Genomic DNA, 23,162 nt, shown 5'->3' with positions numbered 1-23,162 from the left:
AGGCTGAGTCGACATAGAGGAGACCCAGGACCGGTTTAGATATCACGAGCCACTGATGTTGACCGTGGACGGTAATCGAACGTAGGGTCGCCGGTTTCGTAGTCCAGGGCAGTGCGCTAACCACTACACCACCGCTCCCCACATAGAGGCACTCACACACGCATCGCACAATATCGACGCGCGGACACAATCCCAGAGACGAAGAATCCTCTGTCGCCTTCAACAGACTGTCCGGGCAAGTTCTGTTCACGAGGAGCACCTGTGAATGCCAGCGGCGATGTTTACTCACTACACCAGGTACTCACTTGAGGCCGAGTCGATCTAAGGGGGGGGGGGGGGGCAGGAGCAGGTCAGATAATAGTCACTGGTAGCCGTAAGCGGGAATCAGACTCGGGTCGCTGGGTTCGTAGCGCGGCGCGCTAACCGCTGCGCCACCGCTCCCCACACACGTGTGTGCAGACGCGCGCACACACGCACACGCGTGTGCGTCACTATTCAGACCTAAATAACGACCTCGACGACAGATGGCCGATACCTTTAATAATCATCTGAGTGGACTGACGTCAGCTTATTCTTGCACAACATTAATTTATAATAATAATGATAGACAGATGCTTGCGGACTGTTTTCTTGCTAATAACGTCTGTCAACATTTACTTAACAGGCGCATGTGATTGATTAATCACGCGTGTTCAGCTGCACGCGTAATGCATGGCTGGTTCATGTCTACAGCCACCCCCAATCAGTCACAGGGCGTCCTTCCGGGAGTGACTGTGGCACCTCATGCACCACGCCGTGGTCAACCACCACCACCAACAACAACAAAGACCAAGATCCCCCGTAGAGCCTTAACAGACTGTTGGGGCAAGTGTTGTTAGCGAGCACCTACGAAGACCGGCACGGCACACAGCAGTATACACACACACGTGTACAACATCTCCCTCGACACAATAACTCAGCGCAGGCGACACAATACAGACGCAACGTCGTCCTGACGTTCGGATATCTACGGACTCCACGTGGAGACGACAAACTGGCGTCACGCGAGGCGGCAGGCAGAGCCGCCGACCACCGCCACCCTCCTCTCGTGATATAACCGGGTTGTTTAATACTATTATTATTTATATATGTGTGTTAAATAATGGTTATTTGAGCACAGCCTCAAAAGGCCCAGACCGCCAAAGCGGCTAGCAACAAACAGCACGACAAAGGTGTAATAATAGATACAGTACATAGAGTTAGAATAATTCACGGGTTACCGACTCACCCCGCCGTGACGTCTCTTAGAGACTTGTTGGGGCCTGCGCTGTGAGCGAGCCGCACCAACGAAGGCCGGCACGCCAGACCGTCTTCGTCTCTCCCCGCTGCTGATGTTTACACACCACATCAGGCGCTCATTTAAGTACCTACCCATGTAAGGCTGAGTCGGCCTAACGGAGACCCAGGTACGTGTCACAGGTGTTGGCCCTGAGCGTGTCTAGATGGCAGCGTCGCACTCACAGCTCGATGGCGACTTGACTTGCGGCTCAGGAATACACCAAAGACAAAGATCCCCCGTGCAGCCTTAGACTGTAGGGGCAAGTGCTGTTGGCGAGTAGCAGCACCGATGAAGGTCGACACGACACACGAGGGGGTGGGTGGCCAGCACCACGGCCGTGAGCGATCACACAAACACCGAACTTAATCCGCTTCATATACATTTGACTAAAGATGTAATTATTTTACCAGCGTTTGTGCGCGTGTGTGTACGTGTGTGTGTTCATGTTTAAATGTATGATAAGGAGCGGTGGTGCAGTGGTGAGCAAAGCGCGCTACAAAACTCGGCCACCTGCGTTCGATTCCCACTCACGGCCAACAATTATCTGAACCGGTCTCCGCTAGGTCGACTCAGCCTCAAATGAGTAGTAGGTGTGGTGTGTGTAAAACATGAGCACTGGAGAGACAAAGGCAGCCGGGAATGGTGTTGGGCACCCACTCCTTCGTGTGCCGGCCTACATGGGTGCTACTCGCTAACAGCACTTGCCCCAAAGTCGTTTATTAAAGGCTATGCGGAGGACATTTGTCTTTGTTATATATGTCTATCTTTGTGTACATGTATGGTATGTGTGTGTGAGTACCATTATGTATGTGTGCGTGTGTATTTACGTATATGTGTGTGCGTGTGTATTTATGAAAGTTACGGATGTCTGCACGTGTGTACGTGTGTATGCGAATGGAGAGTTGGGTCTGCGTGTATCTGTACGCTAATTATGTATGTATAGCGGTATCTGTGTATTTTAGTCTGTATATGTATGCTAATATATTATACATTATGTATATACGTGTCTGTGTACGTGCACATGTGTCTGTGCCCATGTATAGAGTATATATATGATCTGAACACGTGTTGTGTATACCGTTTATCCAAACCTCACGTTGTGTGTAAGAGTTCTTGTGTCGATACAACACAAACGTACACAGGAGCGGTAACACACGTTCGGTTTCGATATTCAGTGTTTCATCAGTGTGTGTGTACATGAACCAGTTTCGACATTCAGTGTTTCATCAGTGTGTGTGTGTACACATGGACCAGTTTCGACATTCAGTGTCTCATTACAGTGTCAAAATATTCACGCACATGTAAACATATACACACAACAAGCACATACACACACTCCATATACTTTGTGTGCGTATATATACTAAATATATGGGGTATGTGTATTTGTTTAATATGTATTTGTGTGTGTGCGTATGTTGTGGGAGTGGTGGCGCAGCGGTTAGCGCACTGCGCTACAAACCCGGTTTCCCGAGTTCAATTCCCGCTTATGGCTAACAACACCGATTACGAATGTCTGAACCGATCATTGGACTCCCCAGGTCGACTCAGCCTTAGACGAGTACCTGGTGCGATATTTAAACATCAGCATTGGGGAGACAAAGACGGTCGGGCGTGCCTGTTGGCCACCCACTCACCCTCTTGTGTGCCGTGCCGGCCTTAATAGGTGCTCGCTAACAGCACTTTCCCAAACAGTATGTTCAAGGTTTTACGAGGGATATTTTTCTTGTCTTATACATATGTTTACATTTTATATACAGGGTGGGCCATAAGTAACTACCTGATTTTTAACTAGCGGTATTTTGTGTAAAAAACATTTTTTGGCAGAACTAATAAAGTCGAAGCCTGGGAGTTGCCGATGAACCACCACCAGTCGACACCGCAGCAGCGTGCGGACGGCTCCGACCCCGCGCCGCATTCGGGCGTTCATTTCCCGATTTGGGGCATCAGGAACAACGGGAGTAGTCACACAGCGTCGTGTTGGCAGACCTCGAAGCGGTCGATCTCCGACTTTTATTGAGCAAGGTAAGGGAGAGTTTCATTGAGAACCCCGAAACATCGACGACGACGAGGAGGAAGAGGAGGAGGAGACGCTGCACCGCTCGATTGGGGAGCACACGACGGTGGCTGCGGAGAATCTTTGGTTCAGGACTTGCAACTTTTTCCACGCAAGATTCAGCCGGCACAAGAACTGCAGCCCAGAGACCATCAGAGCCGCCTCGAGTACTCGTGCGCTCTCATTGGCACGGAGAGTGATGGAACATGACGTAAAAAGATCACGGATTCACCAATGCAGGCGGTCATTTGCAGGATATTATTTTTCGTACGCAATTATATCGAATCTCCATGAATTAAATAATATTATATCATTTAGAGTTTGTGTGTTTTTTTATTTAGTTTTCAAAAGTTATAGGCAAAACAAATAAGGTAGTTACTTATGGCCCACCCTGCATACACATACACACAATATACACAATACACACAATATATACACAATATACGCAATAGACACAGTATACACAATACACACACTATACACAAACACACAATGTGCAATATACATAATACACATAATACACACAACACATACAATATACACAATACACAGAATACATATAATATACACAATACGCACAATATATAATATGCGCAATATACACAGTACACACAATACACACGATACACAATATACACAATACACACAATATACATACTACACACAATACACACAGTACACATAATATGCGCAATACGTACAACACACACAATACACACAATATACACAATACACACAACACACAATATACACAATATATACAATACACACAATACACACACATCATGAGACACTCTCAATGCTGTGATAGTGGTTCATGCAGATTTTGCTTGTGCTGATCCATTTCTGTTACAGTAATGTACCGTACACTAATGTACGATACGGTAATGTACTGTACGGTAATGTACCGTACACTGATGTACCGTACACTGATGTACCATACGGTAATGTACCGTACACTGATGTACCATACACTGATGCACCGCACACTGATGTACCATACACTGATGCACCGCACACTGATGTACCGCACACTGATGTACCATACACTGATGTACCGCACACTGATGTACCATACACTGATGCACCGCACACTGATGCACCGTACACTGATGTACCATACACTGATGTACCATACACTAATGCACCGCACACTGATGCACCGCACACTGATGCACCGCACACTGATGCACCGCACACTGATGCACCGCACACTGATGTACCATACACTGATGTACCATACACTGATGTACCATACACTGATGCACCGCACACTGATGTACCATACACTGATGCACCGCACACTGATGTACCATACACTGATGTACCATACACTGATGTACCATACACTGATGCACCGCACACACGGACATGCATCAGGTGCTGCGGAGTCCGCGTCCCGGGGCCAACGCGAGGCTTTGGTGGTGCTGGTGGTGGTGGTGCTGGTGGTGGTGGTGGTGCTGGTGGTGGTGCTGGTGGTGGTGGTGCTGGTGGTGGTGGTGCTGCTGGTGGTGCTGGTGGTGCTAGTGGTGGTAGTGCTGGTGGTGGTGCTGGTGGTAACAAGTCGTGTTCAAGCGATCCCGACTCTGCTGATGAGACACTGAATGTCGAAACCGGTCTCGAGTTTCGTTTGTGTTGTAGAATCAATGTTGTTGAAATGATGCGTTCCCAGCAGGAAGGCTGTTCGGCTGATGGGTTGTGTTAACAAACACTTTGAATATCCTATGTGAGAGGAACAGATATGAGGAGGGGAATTGTATGCCAAGTTAAGTGGCGTATGTGCTCTGAAGGGCCATTGCCCGAAACGTCGCGGATTTTATTAGGTCAGCTGAAGGCCTGGCAGTGTTGTTGACACGCAGTGTTATTGCTAATTATAATTGTGCACCAAGAGCAGCGTGCGTGCGTGTGCGTGTGTGTGCGTGTGCGTGCGTGTGTGTGTGCGTGCGTGCATGTGCGTGTGGGGAGCGGAAGTGTAGCTGTTAGCCCGCTGTTTGATGAACCCGTCGATGCGATTTCGATTCCCGATCACGGCCCACACCAGTGACAATTATCAGAACCGGTCCTGGGCTTCCCATAGGTCGACTCAGCCTCAAATGAGTACCTTGTGTGATGTGTAAACTTCACCAATAGGGAGACAAAGGCAGCCGGGTGTGGTGTTGGCTACCGACCCCCCTGCGTGCCGGCCGTCATAGGTGCTCGCTAACAGCACTTGCCCCGACAGTCTGTAAAGGCTATACTGAGGGTTTTTTGTCTTTGTGCGTGTGTGCGTGTGTACGCGTGTCAAAGATTTTACAGAGAAACTGATAAATACCCTGACACAGCCATCCATACAGACTTGCATATAGACTTACGGATTTACACAGAGACCCATAGATTAGCATAAACATCCATATATAAATATTGATATGAAGACCCACAGACTTACACAGCCAGGCACAGACTTCCACAGACAGTAATATAATTATACAGACACCCATAGACTTTTATACATATAGACTCAGACTTTAAAACGACATACATACATTTACAAACTCGTATACTTTATTACTGTATATAGTGACCCAGCGATACACATTAGGGGGCTTTGTGGAGAAACTAAATAGCTAAATAGATAAGCAATATCTCCTCTGTGAGGTGTGTATTATAATGCCATTGCCTACACACATGCGGCAGCAGTTCACCAATAGCGGTTCAAGCGAGTCTGATGGGATGTGTAGCACAAAAAACATACCGACAGGTACTTGAATCATTTTCTAATGTCGAGCGATAGTTGTGTGAGATTTGTGTTGTCTGGGTCTCTATTAAGATGCTCGCGGTGCCGCTGTGTTACCACCAAGAGTCTGTGAAGGGCCACTGCCCGAAACGTCGCCACTTTATATATGGTTTTATAAATATATATTTTAAGAAAGTGTTGTTATTCTGGAGTGGGTTGTGATGAGTGCACAGGGCAGGCAGAGACTAACAACTGAACGAACACACTCATCACCACCATCATCATCCATGTGCGATATAGCACTTAGCAAATACATTAAAACAATCTTGTATCTTAAAAGGCACTGAAATGTGTAATGTGATACATTTGCGTAAATAATTTATATTTGATATTTATAAATTATTTACAAAAGATCACTTATTAAATATATAAATAGATATACCGTTTTGCGCGCGTGTCATGGATTTGTGGGTGAATTCTGACTGGGGCAGAGGCGGTAACATTTAATCCATGATAGAGGTTTCCTGGGTCAGATCGCATAAATATTGTCGCGAAATACTACTTGTTAAACTAATATTTACTCCATCTCCATACGTACAGTACACATAAGAGTACACAATACAGGACACACTGCAGTCCACAACACAGTACACGATGCACACAAACACGTGCACGCTCACACGCCACGTGCACGCTCACACGGGCCTCGTGGTCAGCGCACTGCGCGCTACGGCGAGTTCCAATCCCCGCGGCCGCGGCTCACATCAGTGGCGGCAGTGATCAATATCCGCATCGATCCTCCTCCCTTCAACTGACCAGCGTGGTGAAGTATGGTCAAACTACCCCCTAATGAGCGAGCCGGAATGGGGGAGGCCTTCATCCAGCAGGGGATTGAGAAAGGGGATCTGTAATTTATGATGTTTAACACACAGTGTGTTAAAGTGTTAACACACACAGTGTGTGTTAACACATTTATACGTGAACTCGATGCAACGCGGGGGATTTGTGTGCAGTGGTATAGGAGTGAATATATATACACAATTATACACAATTATATATATGTGTGTGTGCGCAAAAACACGTCACTATTTATTCTACAACTCAGCTAAGCTTGCCTCTCTGGTCTCAACCTACCTGATTTGAAGAAGGGCTATTTCCCGAAACGTCGCCCAACATGCATATAGAAGGCCACACACAGTGTCAGTGGACGGGCGTGTCGAGTTGTGTAACCAGAAGGGCGACCGGCCGCCACCACACGGAGACAAGGTACACAGCACAGCTAGCGAAGTCACTGAGTTATAAATATATATACTCAATAAATATAGATATATACTCAATAAATATAGATATATACTCAATAAATATAGATATATACTCAATAAACATAGATATACTAAAAAAATATAGATATATACTCAACAAACATTGATATACTCAATAAACATAGATATACTCAATAAATATAGATATACTCAATAATGTGTGTGTGCATACAAAGACAAAAGCCCCCCGTATAGCCTTCAACAGACTGTTGGGGCAAGTGCTGTTAGCGAGCTGCGCCTATGAAGGCCGGCACGGCACACGAGGGGGTGGGTCGCCTTTGTCTCCTCAATACTTATGTTTACCCACTGTACCAGGTACTATTTAAGGCTGAGTTGACGTAATGGTAGCCCATAACCGGTTCAGACAATCGTCACCGACGTTGGGCGTGAGCGGAAATCGAGCTCGGGTCGCCGTGTGTCGAATCGCAGTGCGCTAACCACTGCACCACCGCTCCGAGACGGGCAAGTGGACGATGCGCCCAGCGAACGTGGCCACGTTTGTAAAGACTGTGCAGTGTACAGAAGCTGTACATTACGAATCCCGCCCGTGCTTCAATATCCTGTGTAGACATTTTCAACGTGTGCGGAGGATACGTCACATCGATGACGCGAACTCACCGATCCACACACACAAACCCTATTTGAATAACGGGGTTTGTAACACAGGCCCAACACGTAAAAGCGGCCAGCAACTGACAGCACTATCAAAGTGGGATAATACATAAGAGATGTACGCGTGCGTGCACACAAACATATAGACATAGTTACACACTAACGCAATGTAGTGTAATCGTATGAATGTGTATGTATTGAACACGTGGGTAGGGACACACGCACAAAGATGAGTTGAACTCAGTTGCTGCATCACGGACCCAAGCGGTCTCGAAACGCCAAACGGCCAGCAATAGGCAGCACCTCCACCACCGTTGTAAGATGTAAACGTTAAGATGTAACAAGTATTGTAAGATGTAACAGGCATTGTAAGATGTAGCAGCAGGCATTGTAAGATGTAACAGCAGGTATTGTAAGATGTAACAGCAGGTATTGTAAGATGTAACAGGCATTGTAAGATGTAACAGCAGGTATTGTAAGATGTAACAGCAGGTATTGTAAGATGTAACAGTAGGTATTGTAAGATGTAACAGCAGGTATTGAGGCGTGTCTTGGATCGAGCGAGGTTATTTAATTCCAAAAGCCTGGGGGTAGAGACGACGATAATGATGGTGGTGGTGATGATGATTAAGGGAGGGAATTCCAAAGCGTAACAGTGCGAGGGAAAGTATAAACACACAAAGGCAAAGATCCCCCATATAGCCGGGACAGACTGTTGGGGCAAGTGCTGTCAACAAGTAGCGCCTATGAAGGTCGGCACGGGCACACGGCCGGGGTGGGTGGTCAGCACCTCGCCCGGCCGCCTTTGTCTCCCTAATGACGATGTATATATACACACACATATATACCTCTATGTGACTTTATATGTATGAACTTCTTTCGCACCGTACGTAGCCAACCGTGCTAATCGGAGGTGCGGTATATAATGCAATACGCGTTGTGCATTGAACGCATGCACGTGTGTACACACACACACAGGTATTAATATTCTGTACACATACACGCGACGATTTAAGCCATTGTATGGGGTACATACAGCACGAAAGTAAAATACGCGCAATATACAGAACTACAATGTAAGGCACTTGATGTAATATGCTCATATATGTATACATGAGTATAAACAGTATACACACGCGTGCATACACATGTCCACACACACGCATGGAGTATGATAGATACAAAGACATAGATCTCCCGTATAGCCTGCCGTCATGTTGAGGCAAGTGCTGTAAAGCCGACGCGGCACACGAGGGAACGGGTCGCCAGTGCTACGCCCGCCCGCTCGCTTCGTCTCCTAGATGCCGATGTTTGCACAGCGGGCACTCATTTGAGGCTGAGCCGACATAGGGGAGACCCAGGTTCAGATATCCGTTACCGGAGTTGGTGATGAGCGGGAATCGAACTCGCAGCACGCTCATCACGACACCACCGCTCCCCACATTCAGTGAATGGACACACACAGGTAGTGGTACACACACACCTGGGCAGTACACACACAGCTAGTGGTACACACACACACAGGTAGTGGTACACACACAGGCAGTGGTACACACACAGGCAGTGGTACACACACAGGTAGTGGTACACACACAGGTAGTGGTACACACACAGGTAGTGGTACACACACAGGTAGTGGTACACACACACCCGGGTAGTGCACACACACACGTGTGTAGTATTAGTACACACGTGTGTGTGTAGTACACGTGTGTGTAGTACACGTGTGTGTGTGTAGTACACGTGTGTGTGTGTACACGCACACACGTGACGTCTCTATCCCTGAGTCATCTCGGAGGCTTCCCCCACCACATCCGGTGAGCACGGCTGGCTACGTACGGCGCGACCGAAGTTCAACTCACGTCCGTGCATGCATCCGGACCGCGTCAAACACCGCGCGGGGACCTCCCGAGACGGGCGAGCGAAGGGCAAGGCAGGCAGGGGAGAGGGAAGGGCAAGGCAAGGGCACCACTGAAGACGGAGCAAGGTGGAACACAGTTAGGGCAGGTGCCGTGAGACAGGTCACGGCATCGCAAGGACAAGACACGGGCAGGGAGGTTTCATACAAAAGGGGCAAGGCCGTGTAGAGAACCACACTGGAGAACGAACGCAGAACGAGACACGGGGCGCAGCGTGCGCCGCCTTGGACCACAAGAAGGGCGAGACGGAGCAAGACGGAGCAAGACGGGCACCGCAGAGCAGGGCGATAGCAGTAGTGGTCATGGCGAGTCGGAGCAAGGCTGGGCACGGCAGGTCAGACAAGGGCACGGCAGGGTCAAACACGACAGGGCCGACACGTGACGAGACGGGGCAAGGCTGCGTCGCTCACCTTCGGTCGCCTCCGCCGCGCTCTCCGCGCCGCACCGCGACCCGGACTCGAACCCGGCGACCCCCCCGGCCCCCCCGGCCGAGGCAGCGGCCGCGTTGAGGCCGCCGCAGGCCGCGCGCCGGGCCGGGGGCAGCGCGGCCGCCTCCTCGCCGCGGCCCCGCGCCGCCGCCGCCGCCGTCATCATCAGCACCGCGGCAGCGGCGTCATCGTCATCATCGTCCTCATCGTCCTCATCGTCGTCCTCGTCTTCCTGCTCCTCCTCATCCTCCACCTCATCGTCTGGGTGCAGAACGTGAATGGACCTTGGCTGTTGCTGATGATGATGTTGATGATGCTGCTGCTGCTGCTGTTGTTGTTGTTGCTGATGGTGGAGCATCATCATGCACGATGATGGAGCGAGGTTGAACGGCTGCTGATGGTGATGTTGTTGTTGTTGCTGCTGATGGTGATGTTGCTGATGTTGATGTTCGAGGTTGAGGATGTCTTTCACCGAGAACGGGGTGGAAGTTGCCGGGCAGGGCAGCATCATCATCGGCGGTCTGTGGGAAGACCAGCTCCTCACTCGGACATCGGGAAACGCAACCACCACCACTAACACAACCAATAACCACCAACACCACCACCAACACTAACACAACCAAATAACCACCAACACTAACACAACTAATAACCACCAACACTAACACAACTAATAACCACCAACACTAACACAACTAATAACCACCAACACAACCACCAACACAACTAATAACCACCAACACAACCAACAACCACCACCAACACCACCACCAACACAACTAAATATCACCAACACAACCAACACAACCACCAACACTAACACAACTAATAACCACTAACACAATCACCACCACCACCAACATCACCACCACCAACCCCACTAACACCACCAACACCGCCACTCCACGTTACATCTCCACTGTGTTCCACTCTCCTCTCGAAGCAGAGCGCAAACATCGAACACATTCTTAGTAGAACACTACGATACAGAGCTACACTCCATGTCTATGTGTTACAGACAGTGCGTACATGTCTATGTGTTACATACAGTGCGTACATGTCTATGTGTTACAGACAGTGCGTACATGTCTATGTGTTACATACAGTGCGTACATGTCTATGTGTTACATACAGTGCGTACATGTTTGTTTACCAAATAAAATAAAATCAGAGACGAGTTCTGACCTGGTCAGACAGCGCGACCCGGGTTACCGATCCCGCTCCGCGTCGCCCATGCAGCTCCCTGGCTCCGCGCCGCTGTCGCGGGAAACAATGTCCGTGGTGCTTCGCTAAGCTCGTCTGCGTCTCGACTGCGTCTCTCTCGACTGAGTCTCTCTCGTCTGAGTCTCTCTCGACTGAGTCTCTCTCGTCCTGCTTAGCGATTCGAGGGTTCTACTCCGGGATGGGGCCCCGGGTCCCCGCCGACTGCGGCCGCGTGCGAGTCCCAGCTCATGCTCGCAGCGGTGTCTCTCTCGCTGTAGGTGCGTGTGACACTCACGTGTGTGTGTACGTGTGTGTGTACACGTGTGTACACGTGTGTGTGTACGTGTGTGTGTACGTGTGTGTACGTATGTATGTGTGTACGTGTGTGTACGTGTGTGTGTACGTGTGTGTACGTATGTATGTGTGTACGTATGTGTGTACGTATGTATGTGTGTACGTGTGTGTACGTGTGTGTGTACGTGTGTGTGTACACGTGTGTGTACGTGTGTGTGTGTACGTATGTGTGTACGTGTGTGTGTATACGTGTGTGTGTGTGTACGTGTGTGTGTACGTGTGTGTGTACGTGTGTGTGTACACGTGTGTGTGTACGTGTGTGTGTGTACGTGTGTGTGTGTGTGTACGTGTGTGTGTGTACGTGTGTGTACGTGTGTGTGTGTACGTGTGTGTGTACACGTGTGTGTGTACACGTGTGTGTGTACACGTGTGTGTGTACACGTGTGTGTGTACGTGTGTGTACGTGTGTGTGTACGTGTGTGTGTACGTGTGTACACGTGTGTGTGCGCGTTACACGCGTGACACGAGCGCGGCGTGAGTCCGAGCGCAACTCGGAGGGCAGAGAGGACGCGGAGCCGCCAGGCGCGACGCGCGCCTCCGATCGCCTCCCCGTGCCTCTCCTCCTCTCTCTCCCTCTCCCTCCCCGTGTCCCTCTCTCTCTCTCCCCGTGCCTCTCCCCGTGTCCCTCTCCCTCTCTCCGTGCCTCTCCTCTCTCTCCCTCTCTCTCCCCGTGTCCCTCTCCCTTACCCTCCCCGTCTGTGTTGATCTCTCACTCCCCCTCTCTCTCACTCGTTCTCCCCGTGTCCCTCTCTCTCTCTCCCTCTCCCCGTCTGTGTTGATCTCTCACTCCCCCTCTCTGTCCCTCGCTCTCCCCCTGTCCCTCTCTCTCTCTCCCTCGCTCTCCGACCCCTTTGCTCGCTCTCGCCTGTCACCGCCTCGCGTCGGGGGGCGAGGGGAGGGAGGCGCTGGGGTTGGCGTCTCCCTCCCCCCTCTCCACCCCTCGCATCCCTGGGCTGGGCTGGGCACGCTCGGCCCCTCCTCCTCCACCCCCTCCTCCTCCCCCTCCCCCCAGGATAGCGAGGGACGCTCCCTCTCAGGGGAGGGGTGGGGAGGCGGGGAGAGAGAGGGTGGAGGGAGAGGGAGGAGATAGGAGCGAGAGAGAGGAAACTGGGATAATGGTGGAGAGAATGAGGGGTGAGATAGGATAGGGAGAGATAGAGGGGGCAGAGAGAGGGGGCAGAGGGGGGGGATAGGGGGATGGGGGCAGAGGGGAGGGGGATAGGGGGATGGGGGCGGGGGGAGGCGTCAATGAAGAGAGGGGCCTGCACCTCAACACGCGAACCCCTCGCTCTCCCCTCTCTCTCCCCTCGCTCTCCCCTCTCTCTCCCCTCTCTCCTCTCTCTCCCCTCTCTCCCCAGAAGCGGGTTCGGTAGGAACTCACGAAGCAAACAAGTTCTTGAAAACAACTTTAAAACAACAAACACGCTCTTAAAGGATATACACACAAAGACAAAAATTCCCCCTATAGCCTTAACAAACTGTTGGGGCAAGTGCGGTTAGCGAGCACCTATGAAGACCGACACGGTACACATGCGGGTGGCCAGCACCACGCCCGGCCGCCTTTGTCTTTTTAGTAGCGATGTTTACACACCGCAACCAGGAATTAATTTGAGGCTGAGTCGACCTAGGGGAGGCCCAGGTGCGGTCAGATAATCGTCACCGGTATTGGTCGTGAGCGGGAATCGAACTCGGGTCACCGGAATCGTTGAGCAGCGCCGCTAACCACCGCTCACCACACACACAAAGCCACACACAGACACACAAAGACACACACAGACACACACGCACATACACACCACGCACAGGCTCACATTGAATGCCACTCACGCACATAGCTGCTACATTCACACCAACACTCACACACATAGATACCACGCACACACACACTTAACATACCACATTCACGGTAGACTCACACACATAGATACCACACACACACACACTTAGATACCACATTCACGGTGGACTCACACACTTAGATACCACGCACACACACACACACATAGATACCACACACACACACTTAGATGTCACACACACACTTAGATACCACATTCACGGTAGACTCACACACATAGATACCACGCACACACACACACATAGATACCACACACACACACTTAGATACCACATTAACGGTAGACTCACACATAGATACCACACACACACACTTAGATAGCACATTCACGGTAGACTCATACACATAGATACCAAGCTCACACCTACCACATACGTACCAACTCATACATTTGTACATACAACACACATACACTAGGACATTTACCTACACACACATATACACAATAGCATACACACATAGATACACACTCTCAAGCATTTATAAAGACACCCACTCCGGATAGTCTACACAGACTGTTGGGGCAAGTGCTGTTAGCGAGCACCTATGAGGGTCAACACGACACACGGCGGAATGATGTGGCTACAACCACGCCCGGCCGCCTTTGTTTCCCCATTGCTGACGTTTGTTCACAGTTCGCGACAGCCACTCACTGGAGGCCGAGTCGTGTTCGGAGCTCAGTGCGCTCGCCACCGACACACGCACACACACACACGCAAACACACATACACACACATACACACAAACATACACGCACACATACACACATACACGCACACGCGCACACACACACATGTACACACACGCACGCACACGCACAAACACACGCACGCACATACACACGCACACACACGCACGCACACGCACGCACACACACACGCACGCACACACGCGCACGCACGCACACACATGCACACAGACACACACGCACACACACGCACGCACGCACACACACGCGCACACGCACGCACACACACACACGCACGCACACGCACGCACACACACACACGCACGCACACACACACGCACACACACACGCACACACACGCACGTACACGCACGCACACGCACGCGCACACACGCACACACGCACGCATGCACACACGCACAGACACGCACACACGCGCATGCACGCACACACATGCACACAGACACACACGCACACACACACGCACGCGCACACACGCGCACACGCCCGCACACACACGCACGCGCACGCACGCACCCAGACACGCGAACACACGCATGCACACACACACGCACGCACACACGTGCACACACACATGCACACACGTATATTGAACTTCTTTCGCACCGTACGTAGCCAACCGTGCTGATCGGAGATGTCTACAAAACACACACACACGCGCATAACCCATATACACACAGGTACATAAACGAACACACACATAAAGATACACATATAGACAAAGACCCCCGTGTAGCCTTCACAAACTGTTGGGGCAAGTGCTGTATGGGAGCACATATTAAGGCTGGCACAGACACACATACACCACACACATAACACATACACAACACATACACAACATACACACAACACATACACAACATACACACAACACATACACAGCACATACACACAACACATACACAACATACACACAACACATAGACAACATACACAACACACACACAACATACACACAACATACACACAACACATACACAACACATACACAACATACACATAACACAACACATGCACACAGCATACACAATACATACACAACACATACACAACATACACACAACATACACACAGCACATACACAAAATGCACACATCACATACACAACATACACACAGCACATACACAACATACACACAACACATACACAACATACACAACACATACACAACACATACACAACATACACACAACACATGCACAGCCCATACACAACATACACACAACACATACACAGCACACACACAACACATACACAACATACACACAACACATACACAGCACATACACAAAATGCACACATCACATACACAACATACACACATCACATACACAACATACACACAGCACATACACAACATACACACAACACATACACAACATACACAACACATCACAACACATACACAACATACACACAACACATGCACAGCCCATACACAACATACACACAACACATACACAGCACACACACACATACACACCATACACACAACACATACACAGCACATACACAACATACACACAACACATACACAACATACACACAGCACATACACAACACATACACAACATACACACAGCACATACACAACATACACAACATATACACAGCACATACACAACATACACACATCACATACACAACATCCACACAGCACATACACAACACATACACAACATATACACAGCACATACACAACATACACACAACACATACACAAACGAATACACATACTCACGCATCCATATAAATGCACAAACGTACAAACACATATATACACAAACACATTTGTAAACATACACATACACACATACATACATACAAATACATACCCATACGTATATAAAAACACATACATGTTCAGCCTTGAACAGACTGTTGGGAAAAATGTTAGCGAGCAAAACAAACACGTAAATATAAACACGTAAACACATACACAGAGACACGTATACATACACATATACACATACACAGAGACACGTGTACATACACATATATACACAGATACACACGAACACACACATATACACATACACAGAGACATGTGTACATACACATATATACATACACAGAGACGTGTACATACACATATATACACAGTTACACACGAACACACATACCCATACACAGAGACACGTGTACATACACACGAGTACATATACACGAGTACATATACACGGAGGCACACTAACACACATATACACGGAGACATACACACTGATACATATTCACATACACAGAGACACATTTGACACAGGACAAACGCACGCATCGCGCCTACATATACCGAGGCACGCATACGACGAGAATCACACGCCGGATACACAATACCCCCAACACGTGACACATTTACTAACACTCATAAATAAGATCCCCCGTGTAGCCGCAACGGACTGCTGGGGAAAGTGCTGTTAGCGAGCGCCTATGAAGGCGGGAACGGCACACGAGGGGATGGGTGGCCAGCACCACGCCGAGCCGCCTTTGTCTCCCCCATTGCTGATGTTTTTACACACCGCACCAGGTACTCATTTAATGCTGCGTTGACCTAGAAGAGGCCCAGGACCGGTTCAGATATTCATTACCGATCTTGTGCCGTGAACGGGATTCTAAACCGGTTCGTAGCGCAGTGCACTCAACGCAGTACACTCACCCCAGTACACTCACCCCAGTACACTCACCCCAGTGCACTCACCCCAGTCTACTCACCCCAGTACACTCACCCCAGTACACTCACCCCAGTACACTCACCGCAGTCTACTCACCCCAGTCTACTCACCCCAGTCTACTGACCCCAGTACACTCACCCCAGTACACTCACCCCAGTCTACTCACCCCAGTACACTCACCCCAGTGCACTCACCCCAGTACACTCACCCCAGTGCACTCACCCCAGTCTACTCACCCCAGTCTACTCACCCCAGTACACTCACCCCAGTACACTCACCTCAGTACACTCACCCCAGTCTACTCACCCCAGTCTACTCACCCCAGCCTACTCACCCCAGTACACTCACCCCAGTCTACTCACCCCAGTACACTCACCTCAGTACACTCACCCCAGTCTACTCACCCCAGTCTACTCACCCCAGTACACTCACCCCAGTCTACTCACCCCAGTCTACTCACCCCAGTACACTCACCCCAGTCTACTCACCCCAGTGCACTCACCCCAGTGCACTCACCCCAGTACACTCACCCCAGTCTACTCACCCCAGTACACTCACCCCAGTCTACTCACCCCAGTACACTCACCCCAGTGCACTCACCCCAGTACACTCACCCCAGTACACTCACCCCAGTGCACTCACCCCAGTACACTCACCCCAGTCTACTCACCCCAGTACACTCACCCCAGTACACTCACCCCAGTACACTCACCCCAGTCTACTCACCCCAGTACACTCACCCCAGTGCACTCACCCCAGTACACTCACCCCAGTCTACTCACCCCAGTGCGCTCACCCCAGTCTACTCACCCCAGTCTACTCACCCCAGTCTACTCACCCCAGTCTACTCACCCCAGTACACTCACCCCAGTGCGCTCACCCCAGTCTACTCACCCCAGTCTACTCACCCCAGTCTACTCACCCCAGTCTACTCACCCCAGTACACTCACCCCAGTCTACTCACCCCAGTCTACTCACCCCAGTCTACTCACCCCAGTCTACTCACCCTAGTCTACTCACCCCAGCCTACTCACCCCAGTGCGCTCACCCCAGTCTACTCACCCCAGTCTACTCACCCCAGCCTACTCACCCCAGTGCGCTCACCCCAGTCTACTCACCCCAGTACACTCACCCCAGTCTACTCACCCCAGTGCACTCACCCCAGTACACTCACCCCAGTCTACTCACCCCAGTCTACTCACCCTAGTCTACTCACCCCAGCCTACTCACCCCAGTACACTCACCCCAGTCTACTCACCCCAGTCTACTCACCCCAGTCTACTCACCCCAGTCTACTCACCCCAGTCTACTCACCCCAGTACACTCACCCCAGTACACTCACCCCAGTGCACTCACCCCAGTCTACTCACCCCAGTACACTCACCGCAGTCTACTCACCCCAGTCTACTCACCCCAGTGCGCTCACCTCAGTGTGCGACCCACTGCGCCACCGCTAACACGCACGAAAGACAAAAACCATACGTGACACATCATACATACAACGTGCAGCGGTGATCACAATAACAGTAGACTCGACACGAGGACTCGACACGAAGTCTCCACACGTGGACTCGACACAAAGACTCGACACGAAGTCTCGACACGTGGACTCGACACGAGGACTCGACACAAAGACTCGACACGAAGACTCGACACGAAGACTTCCTGGATTTGATTCCCACTCCCGGATCTCGTCCTGAAGACGCTCGAGGCAGCTGCACGCGAAGCGTCGCGTTGTCCGATCGCTGCTGAATTCGGCTGAGGATTGTTGGGTGGTGGCGGGCCGCATGACACACTCGCCACGGAGCGAGCTCCAACAATCACAGTCGGCGGTGGCGCCACGTGCACGTCGCGTGCTGGGTTAATGTCATCGTCCGGCTTTGTCGGGTGGTAGAGGGTTACACGGCAACAATTGGGCCAGATCATTCACGCAGCCTCACCCACACATCTATTATTAAAAATAAAAATCACTGCAACAAAAATAGCAACTCGAACTCGAATAAATGTAATTGAACTAACGACGGCAGTCATTAACCCTGCCAGTTTAATCTGCGGAAGACCTCGCAAGCCCCGTTACCCCAGAGGCGGCATCATCTCTCTCCACTCACGCTACCGCAAAGACCCCCGTGTAGCCTTACCGCACGACTGAGGGCAAGTGCTGTGAGCGAACACCTGTTAACGACAACGCCGCGCACGAGTAGGTGGTGTGGCCAGCATCACGATCGGCCGTCTTTGTCTCCCCAGTGCTGACATTCACATACCGCACCAGGTACTTATTTAAGGTTGAGTCGACCTAAGGGAGGCCCAGGACCTGTTCACATATTCGTCACCGATGTTGGTTCGTGAGCAGGATTCGAAATTGGGCTGCCAGGTTCGTAGCACGGTGCATTGCTAACGGCTGCGCCACCGCTCCCCACACAGACATACATAGACACACACATAGACACAAACACACACGCAGACACACACAGAGATACAGGCACACACACAGGCACACATACAGACACAAACACACACAGGAACACACACACAGATACAGGCACACACAGACACACACACAGGCACACACACAGACACAAACATACACACAGACACACACACAGACACAAACACACACAGAGATACAGGCACACACACAGGCACACACACAGACACAAACACACACAGACACCCACAGAGATACAGGCACACACACAGGCACACACACAGGCACAAACATACACACAGACACACACAGATACAGACACACACACAGGCACACATACAGGCACACACACAGACACACAACTCCTGGTCTCTCTCTAGTCAGTATTGCAGTGTTTGGGTTTAGAGAGAGAGCCGATAATGATTTTTAAGAACATTTTACCCGCATTACTTAGAGACACCTTGCACGTGTGTGTGAGTTATGTACTGTACGGGAGGTGAGTGGTGGCGCAGTGGTTAGCGCACTGCACTACGGACCCTGGCTGAATGAGTTCGATTCCCTCAACTCACGGCCAACATCAGTGACATCCGGACTTAGTCCACCGCCTTCCCCCATTTCACTAACCCCCATTGACCAGCGTGGTGAAGTATGGTCAAAGAACCATGATCGAGACGTCGTGAAGGACGGAGGAGGGGGGGTCATCATCCATCAGTGGACAAGACCCGCACGTGCCCAACGAGCCCATACAGGCTACATGGTGTATCTTTGTCGTTGTGTGTAGACCGACTCTGTATTCATGTAAGGTATTGTCGTTAGGATTTATATTTAAAGAGTAATTCTAGAAATCATCAATTAATCACGAGCCGAGTGGTGGCGCAGTGGTTAGGGTACTGTGCTGTGAAGCAAGCGAATACGAGTTCCGATTCCCTGTCACGGCGAACTTCAGTGTGTGAGGAGCTCACGGATCCCTGCAAGATCTGGACGCAGTCCCATCAGTGAGCTTATCCGGCAGCCGAGGCTGCGTTGGCTGAGTCACGTAGTCCGAATGGCCCTAGCCACCGGTCAGAGAGAGGGGAATAATTAGGCGCTGCACGGGATGGAGTGATGTGGTATAAAAGGATGTGGAGCTCATTGGACTTGCAGATGGCAAGCACCAGCGGTGCCCAGATCGGCCTCTCTTGAGGAAGTTCGTGAAGGACGCTGTAGGGCAGTGGGAGGCAGAGGAGCGACGCTCACAATAACGAACGGAGCGCCGGGCGGCTAAAACGCAAAAAGTTGGCACAGAGGAGAGGACGGTTGGTGCGTCTGCCAGTCATCTCGGTCAGTCAACCCATGGCACCTGGGTCTGTTCTGTGACCTCCTTCCAAGCGGGCCTTCAACACTTCACGTGACCTCAAAGTGCACCTAGCATGGCACAAGCGCCGTGGTGACGTCACCGTCACTTAGTGGCGAATGGCGGTTGTTAGTGTGTGTGATAACGTCTGTGTGTGGTTGTGTTCGCACGTTGTCTAAATTCTGAGAGTCGTCACTGATGTCGGACGGAGAGATCGAGAGGGCGGAGAGAAACGAAATGTTGAGAGACGGCAGAGAAGGGGGAGACAATGAGAGATGTGGCGAGATGTTAATTGCCTCGCCTGGAGGTCGTGGGTTCGATCCCGACCCTGTCGCTTGCTGCTGCTGTATATTTGGAGTTTGCGTGTCTCTGTCTCTCCCCGTGGTCACATGGATTTTTTGTGGGTCCTCCGGGCTTTCCCTCCACATTTAGAATCAACATCACCACGCGCTTAGAGTCTTTGGCTGCTTCGTTGAGCTATCAATTGTGATGGCCAGGTCGCTTCTCAAAGCGAGCTATACAGCTCAGTGGACCTTACCTGGTCAAATAAATTGGAGAGACAGGAGAGATTGAGACACGTGGGGAGGAGAAGGAGAGACAGGAGAGTTAAAGAAGAGGAGAGATGCAGGAGGGCGGAGAGACGAGAGAGATAAGGGAGACGCGTCGGGCTGATGCAGAGGAGAGGTGGGAGAGGAGCGGAGAGGCAGACACGGGACAGAGGGAGCAGGGGAAGCGCGTCAAGTGGAGGGAGACGGAGACGTGGAGACGATGGATCGGTGCTGAGAGAGACGCGGAGACGGGAGAGACGAGAGAGAGGGGACATCGAGAGAGAGGGGACATCGAGAGAGGGGACATCGAGAGAGAGGGGACATCGAGAGAGAGAGGGGACATCGAGAGAGAGAGGGGACATCGAGAGGCGCCGTGCAGGAGCCGCGGATGTTGATTTTTAAAAATTTAAATCGGAAACGACATCGAGATGATGACCGCTCAGGGGTGTCAGCAGATACAGGCGTGGCTCGCTGATGAGCACCTGTGACAGTGAAACGCGCGCGTGTCCGCTACTCTCACCATCACCGCCACCATCAGCTTCAGCGCACTCATCATCATCAGTATCACCATCAACACATCCATCATAACAATCACAACCCACAATCATCACAACCACCACCAACAGGCCCATTCTCACTGAATCGCAAGGCTCGTTTGCAGGAGTCCTACTAAAGTGGGGGGCTGGTTCAATTCCCTCACTGTTGACGAGGCCCAGAGAGAGGTTTTCTGGGTTAGATCGCGTAAATATGTGTCGTTAAACCCCGCCACCACCCGACACAGCTAACTAGTAAGGGTTGTCACATAAACAGAACGTGCCAATTCGTCACCGGTTGTGTGTTGGAGAGCCACGCTACGACGTTTCGCCAGTACACCCAAGACCCGTGGAGCGTCACGTGGAGCGTCACGTGGCCCATGGAGCGACTTCCTCCACGGACGACCTCTCTGAAGGCCTCTTTCTCTCTCTCTCTCGATGTGACAATCAAAATCTTAATCTTTTACACATTTGTCCAGTAGGGGCGGGTAAGAAGGTTGCAACAACAACAACGCAATATAATGAAAATACGATAGTAGTGCCAAGTACAAGAAAGGTAAACAATCACCCAAACACACACGAATACATTCGGTAAAGTCACGTAGATAGGTTCAAAATTATTATGTTTTTAAAACACGACGTTTGGACATACAAACACAACACTAAACCATCCCCATCCTAGCAGGCAAAGCCCACTGAGGCATTCATTCATTTTTCAGAAGTAGGGTCATTTCCCAAAAGGTCGCCTCCGATTATATAACTTACGTGGTTATTGGCGACATCGCTTAATCGATTACAACATTCACCCTCTCCCTCTGCCACTTTAACTCAATCGAGCCGGCCCCCCCCCCGCCCGCCCCTTCGGACTGAGCGATGAAGGAGCGGCGCGAGACGGGGTCTGGGGGTCTCCTCTGTGACGCCTCTCAGCCCCGAGAGGGATTTCTGTCGAGACCATTTGGACCCATTACCGGCCGATTACCCTTATCAGCGATACGAGCGAGATAAGGCGAGGGGGCGGACGGGGGGAGGAGGGAGGAAGAAGGGGATGTCCCCGCGTGTGGATGGTTGATTGCGTTGGTGGCACACACACGCAGACAAAGATCCCCCGTGTAGCCTTGACAGACTGTTGGGGAAAGTGCTGTTAACGAACACCTAAGAAGG

General features: G+C 50.8%; 1 protein-coding gene across 1 annotated transcript in view; it reads right to left on the bottom strand.

Annotated features, from left to right (window-relative positions):
- The window catches only part of LOC116941469 (uncharacterized), a gene marked incomplete at its 3' end in the record, with an annotated part of 127,260 nt that overhangs the window by 11,957 nt on the left and 92,141 nt on the right, over window positions 1-23,162 (bottom strand). Inside the window, exon 3 of the mRNA XM_032952583.2 lies at window positions 10,351-10,889. Coding sequence (XP_032808474.2) covers window positions 10,351-10,889 — 539 coding nt within the window. The remainder of the gene's footprint in view (window positions 1-10,350; window positions 10,890-23,162) is intronic.

The sequence above is a fragment of the Petromyzon marinus genome, chromosome 11 (assembly GCF_048934315.1).
Source record: "Petromyzon marinus isolate PM22_M1 ecotype Great Lakes invasive population chromosome 11, UKy_Petmar_22M1.pri1.0, whole genome shotgun sequence".
In the NCBI taxonomy this organism is placed as follows: domain Eukaryota; kingdom Metazoa; phylum Chordata; class Hyperoartia; order Petromyzontiformes; family Petromyzontidae; genus Petromyzon; species Petromyzon marinus.
Note: the sequence above shows the minus strand (reverse complement) of the source record. Positions and strands in the feature narration are given on the sequence as shown.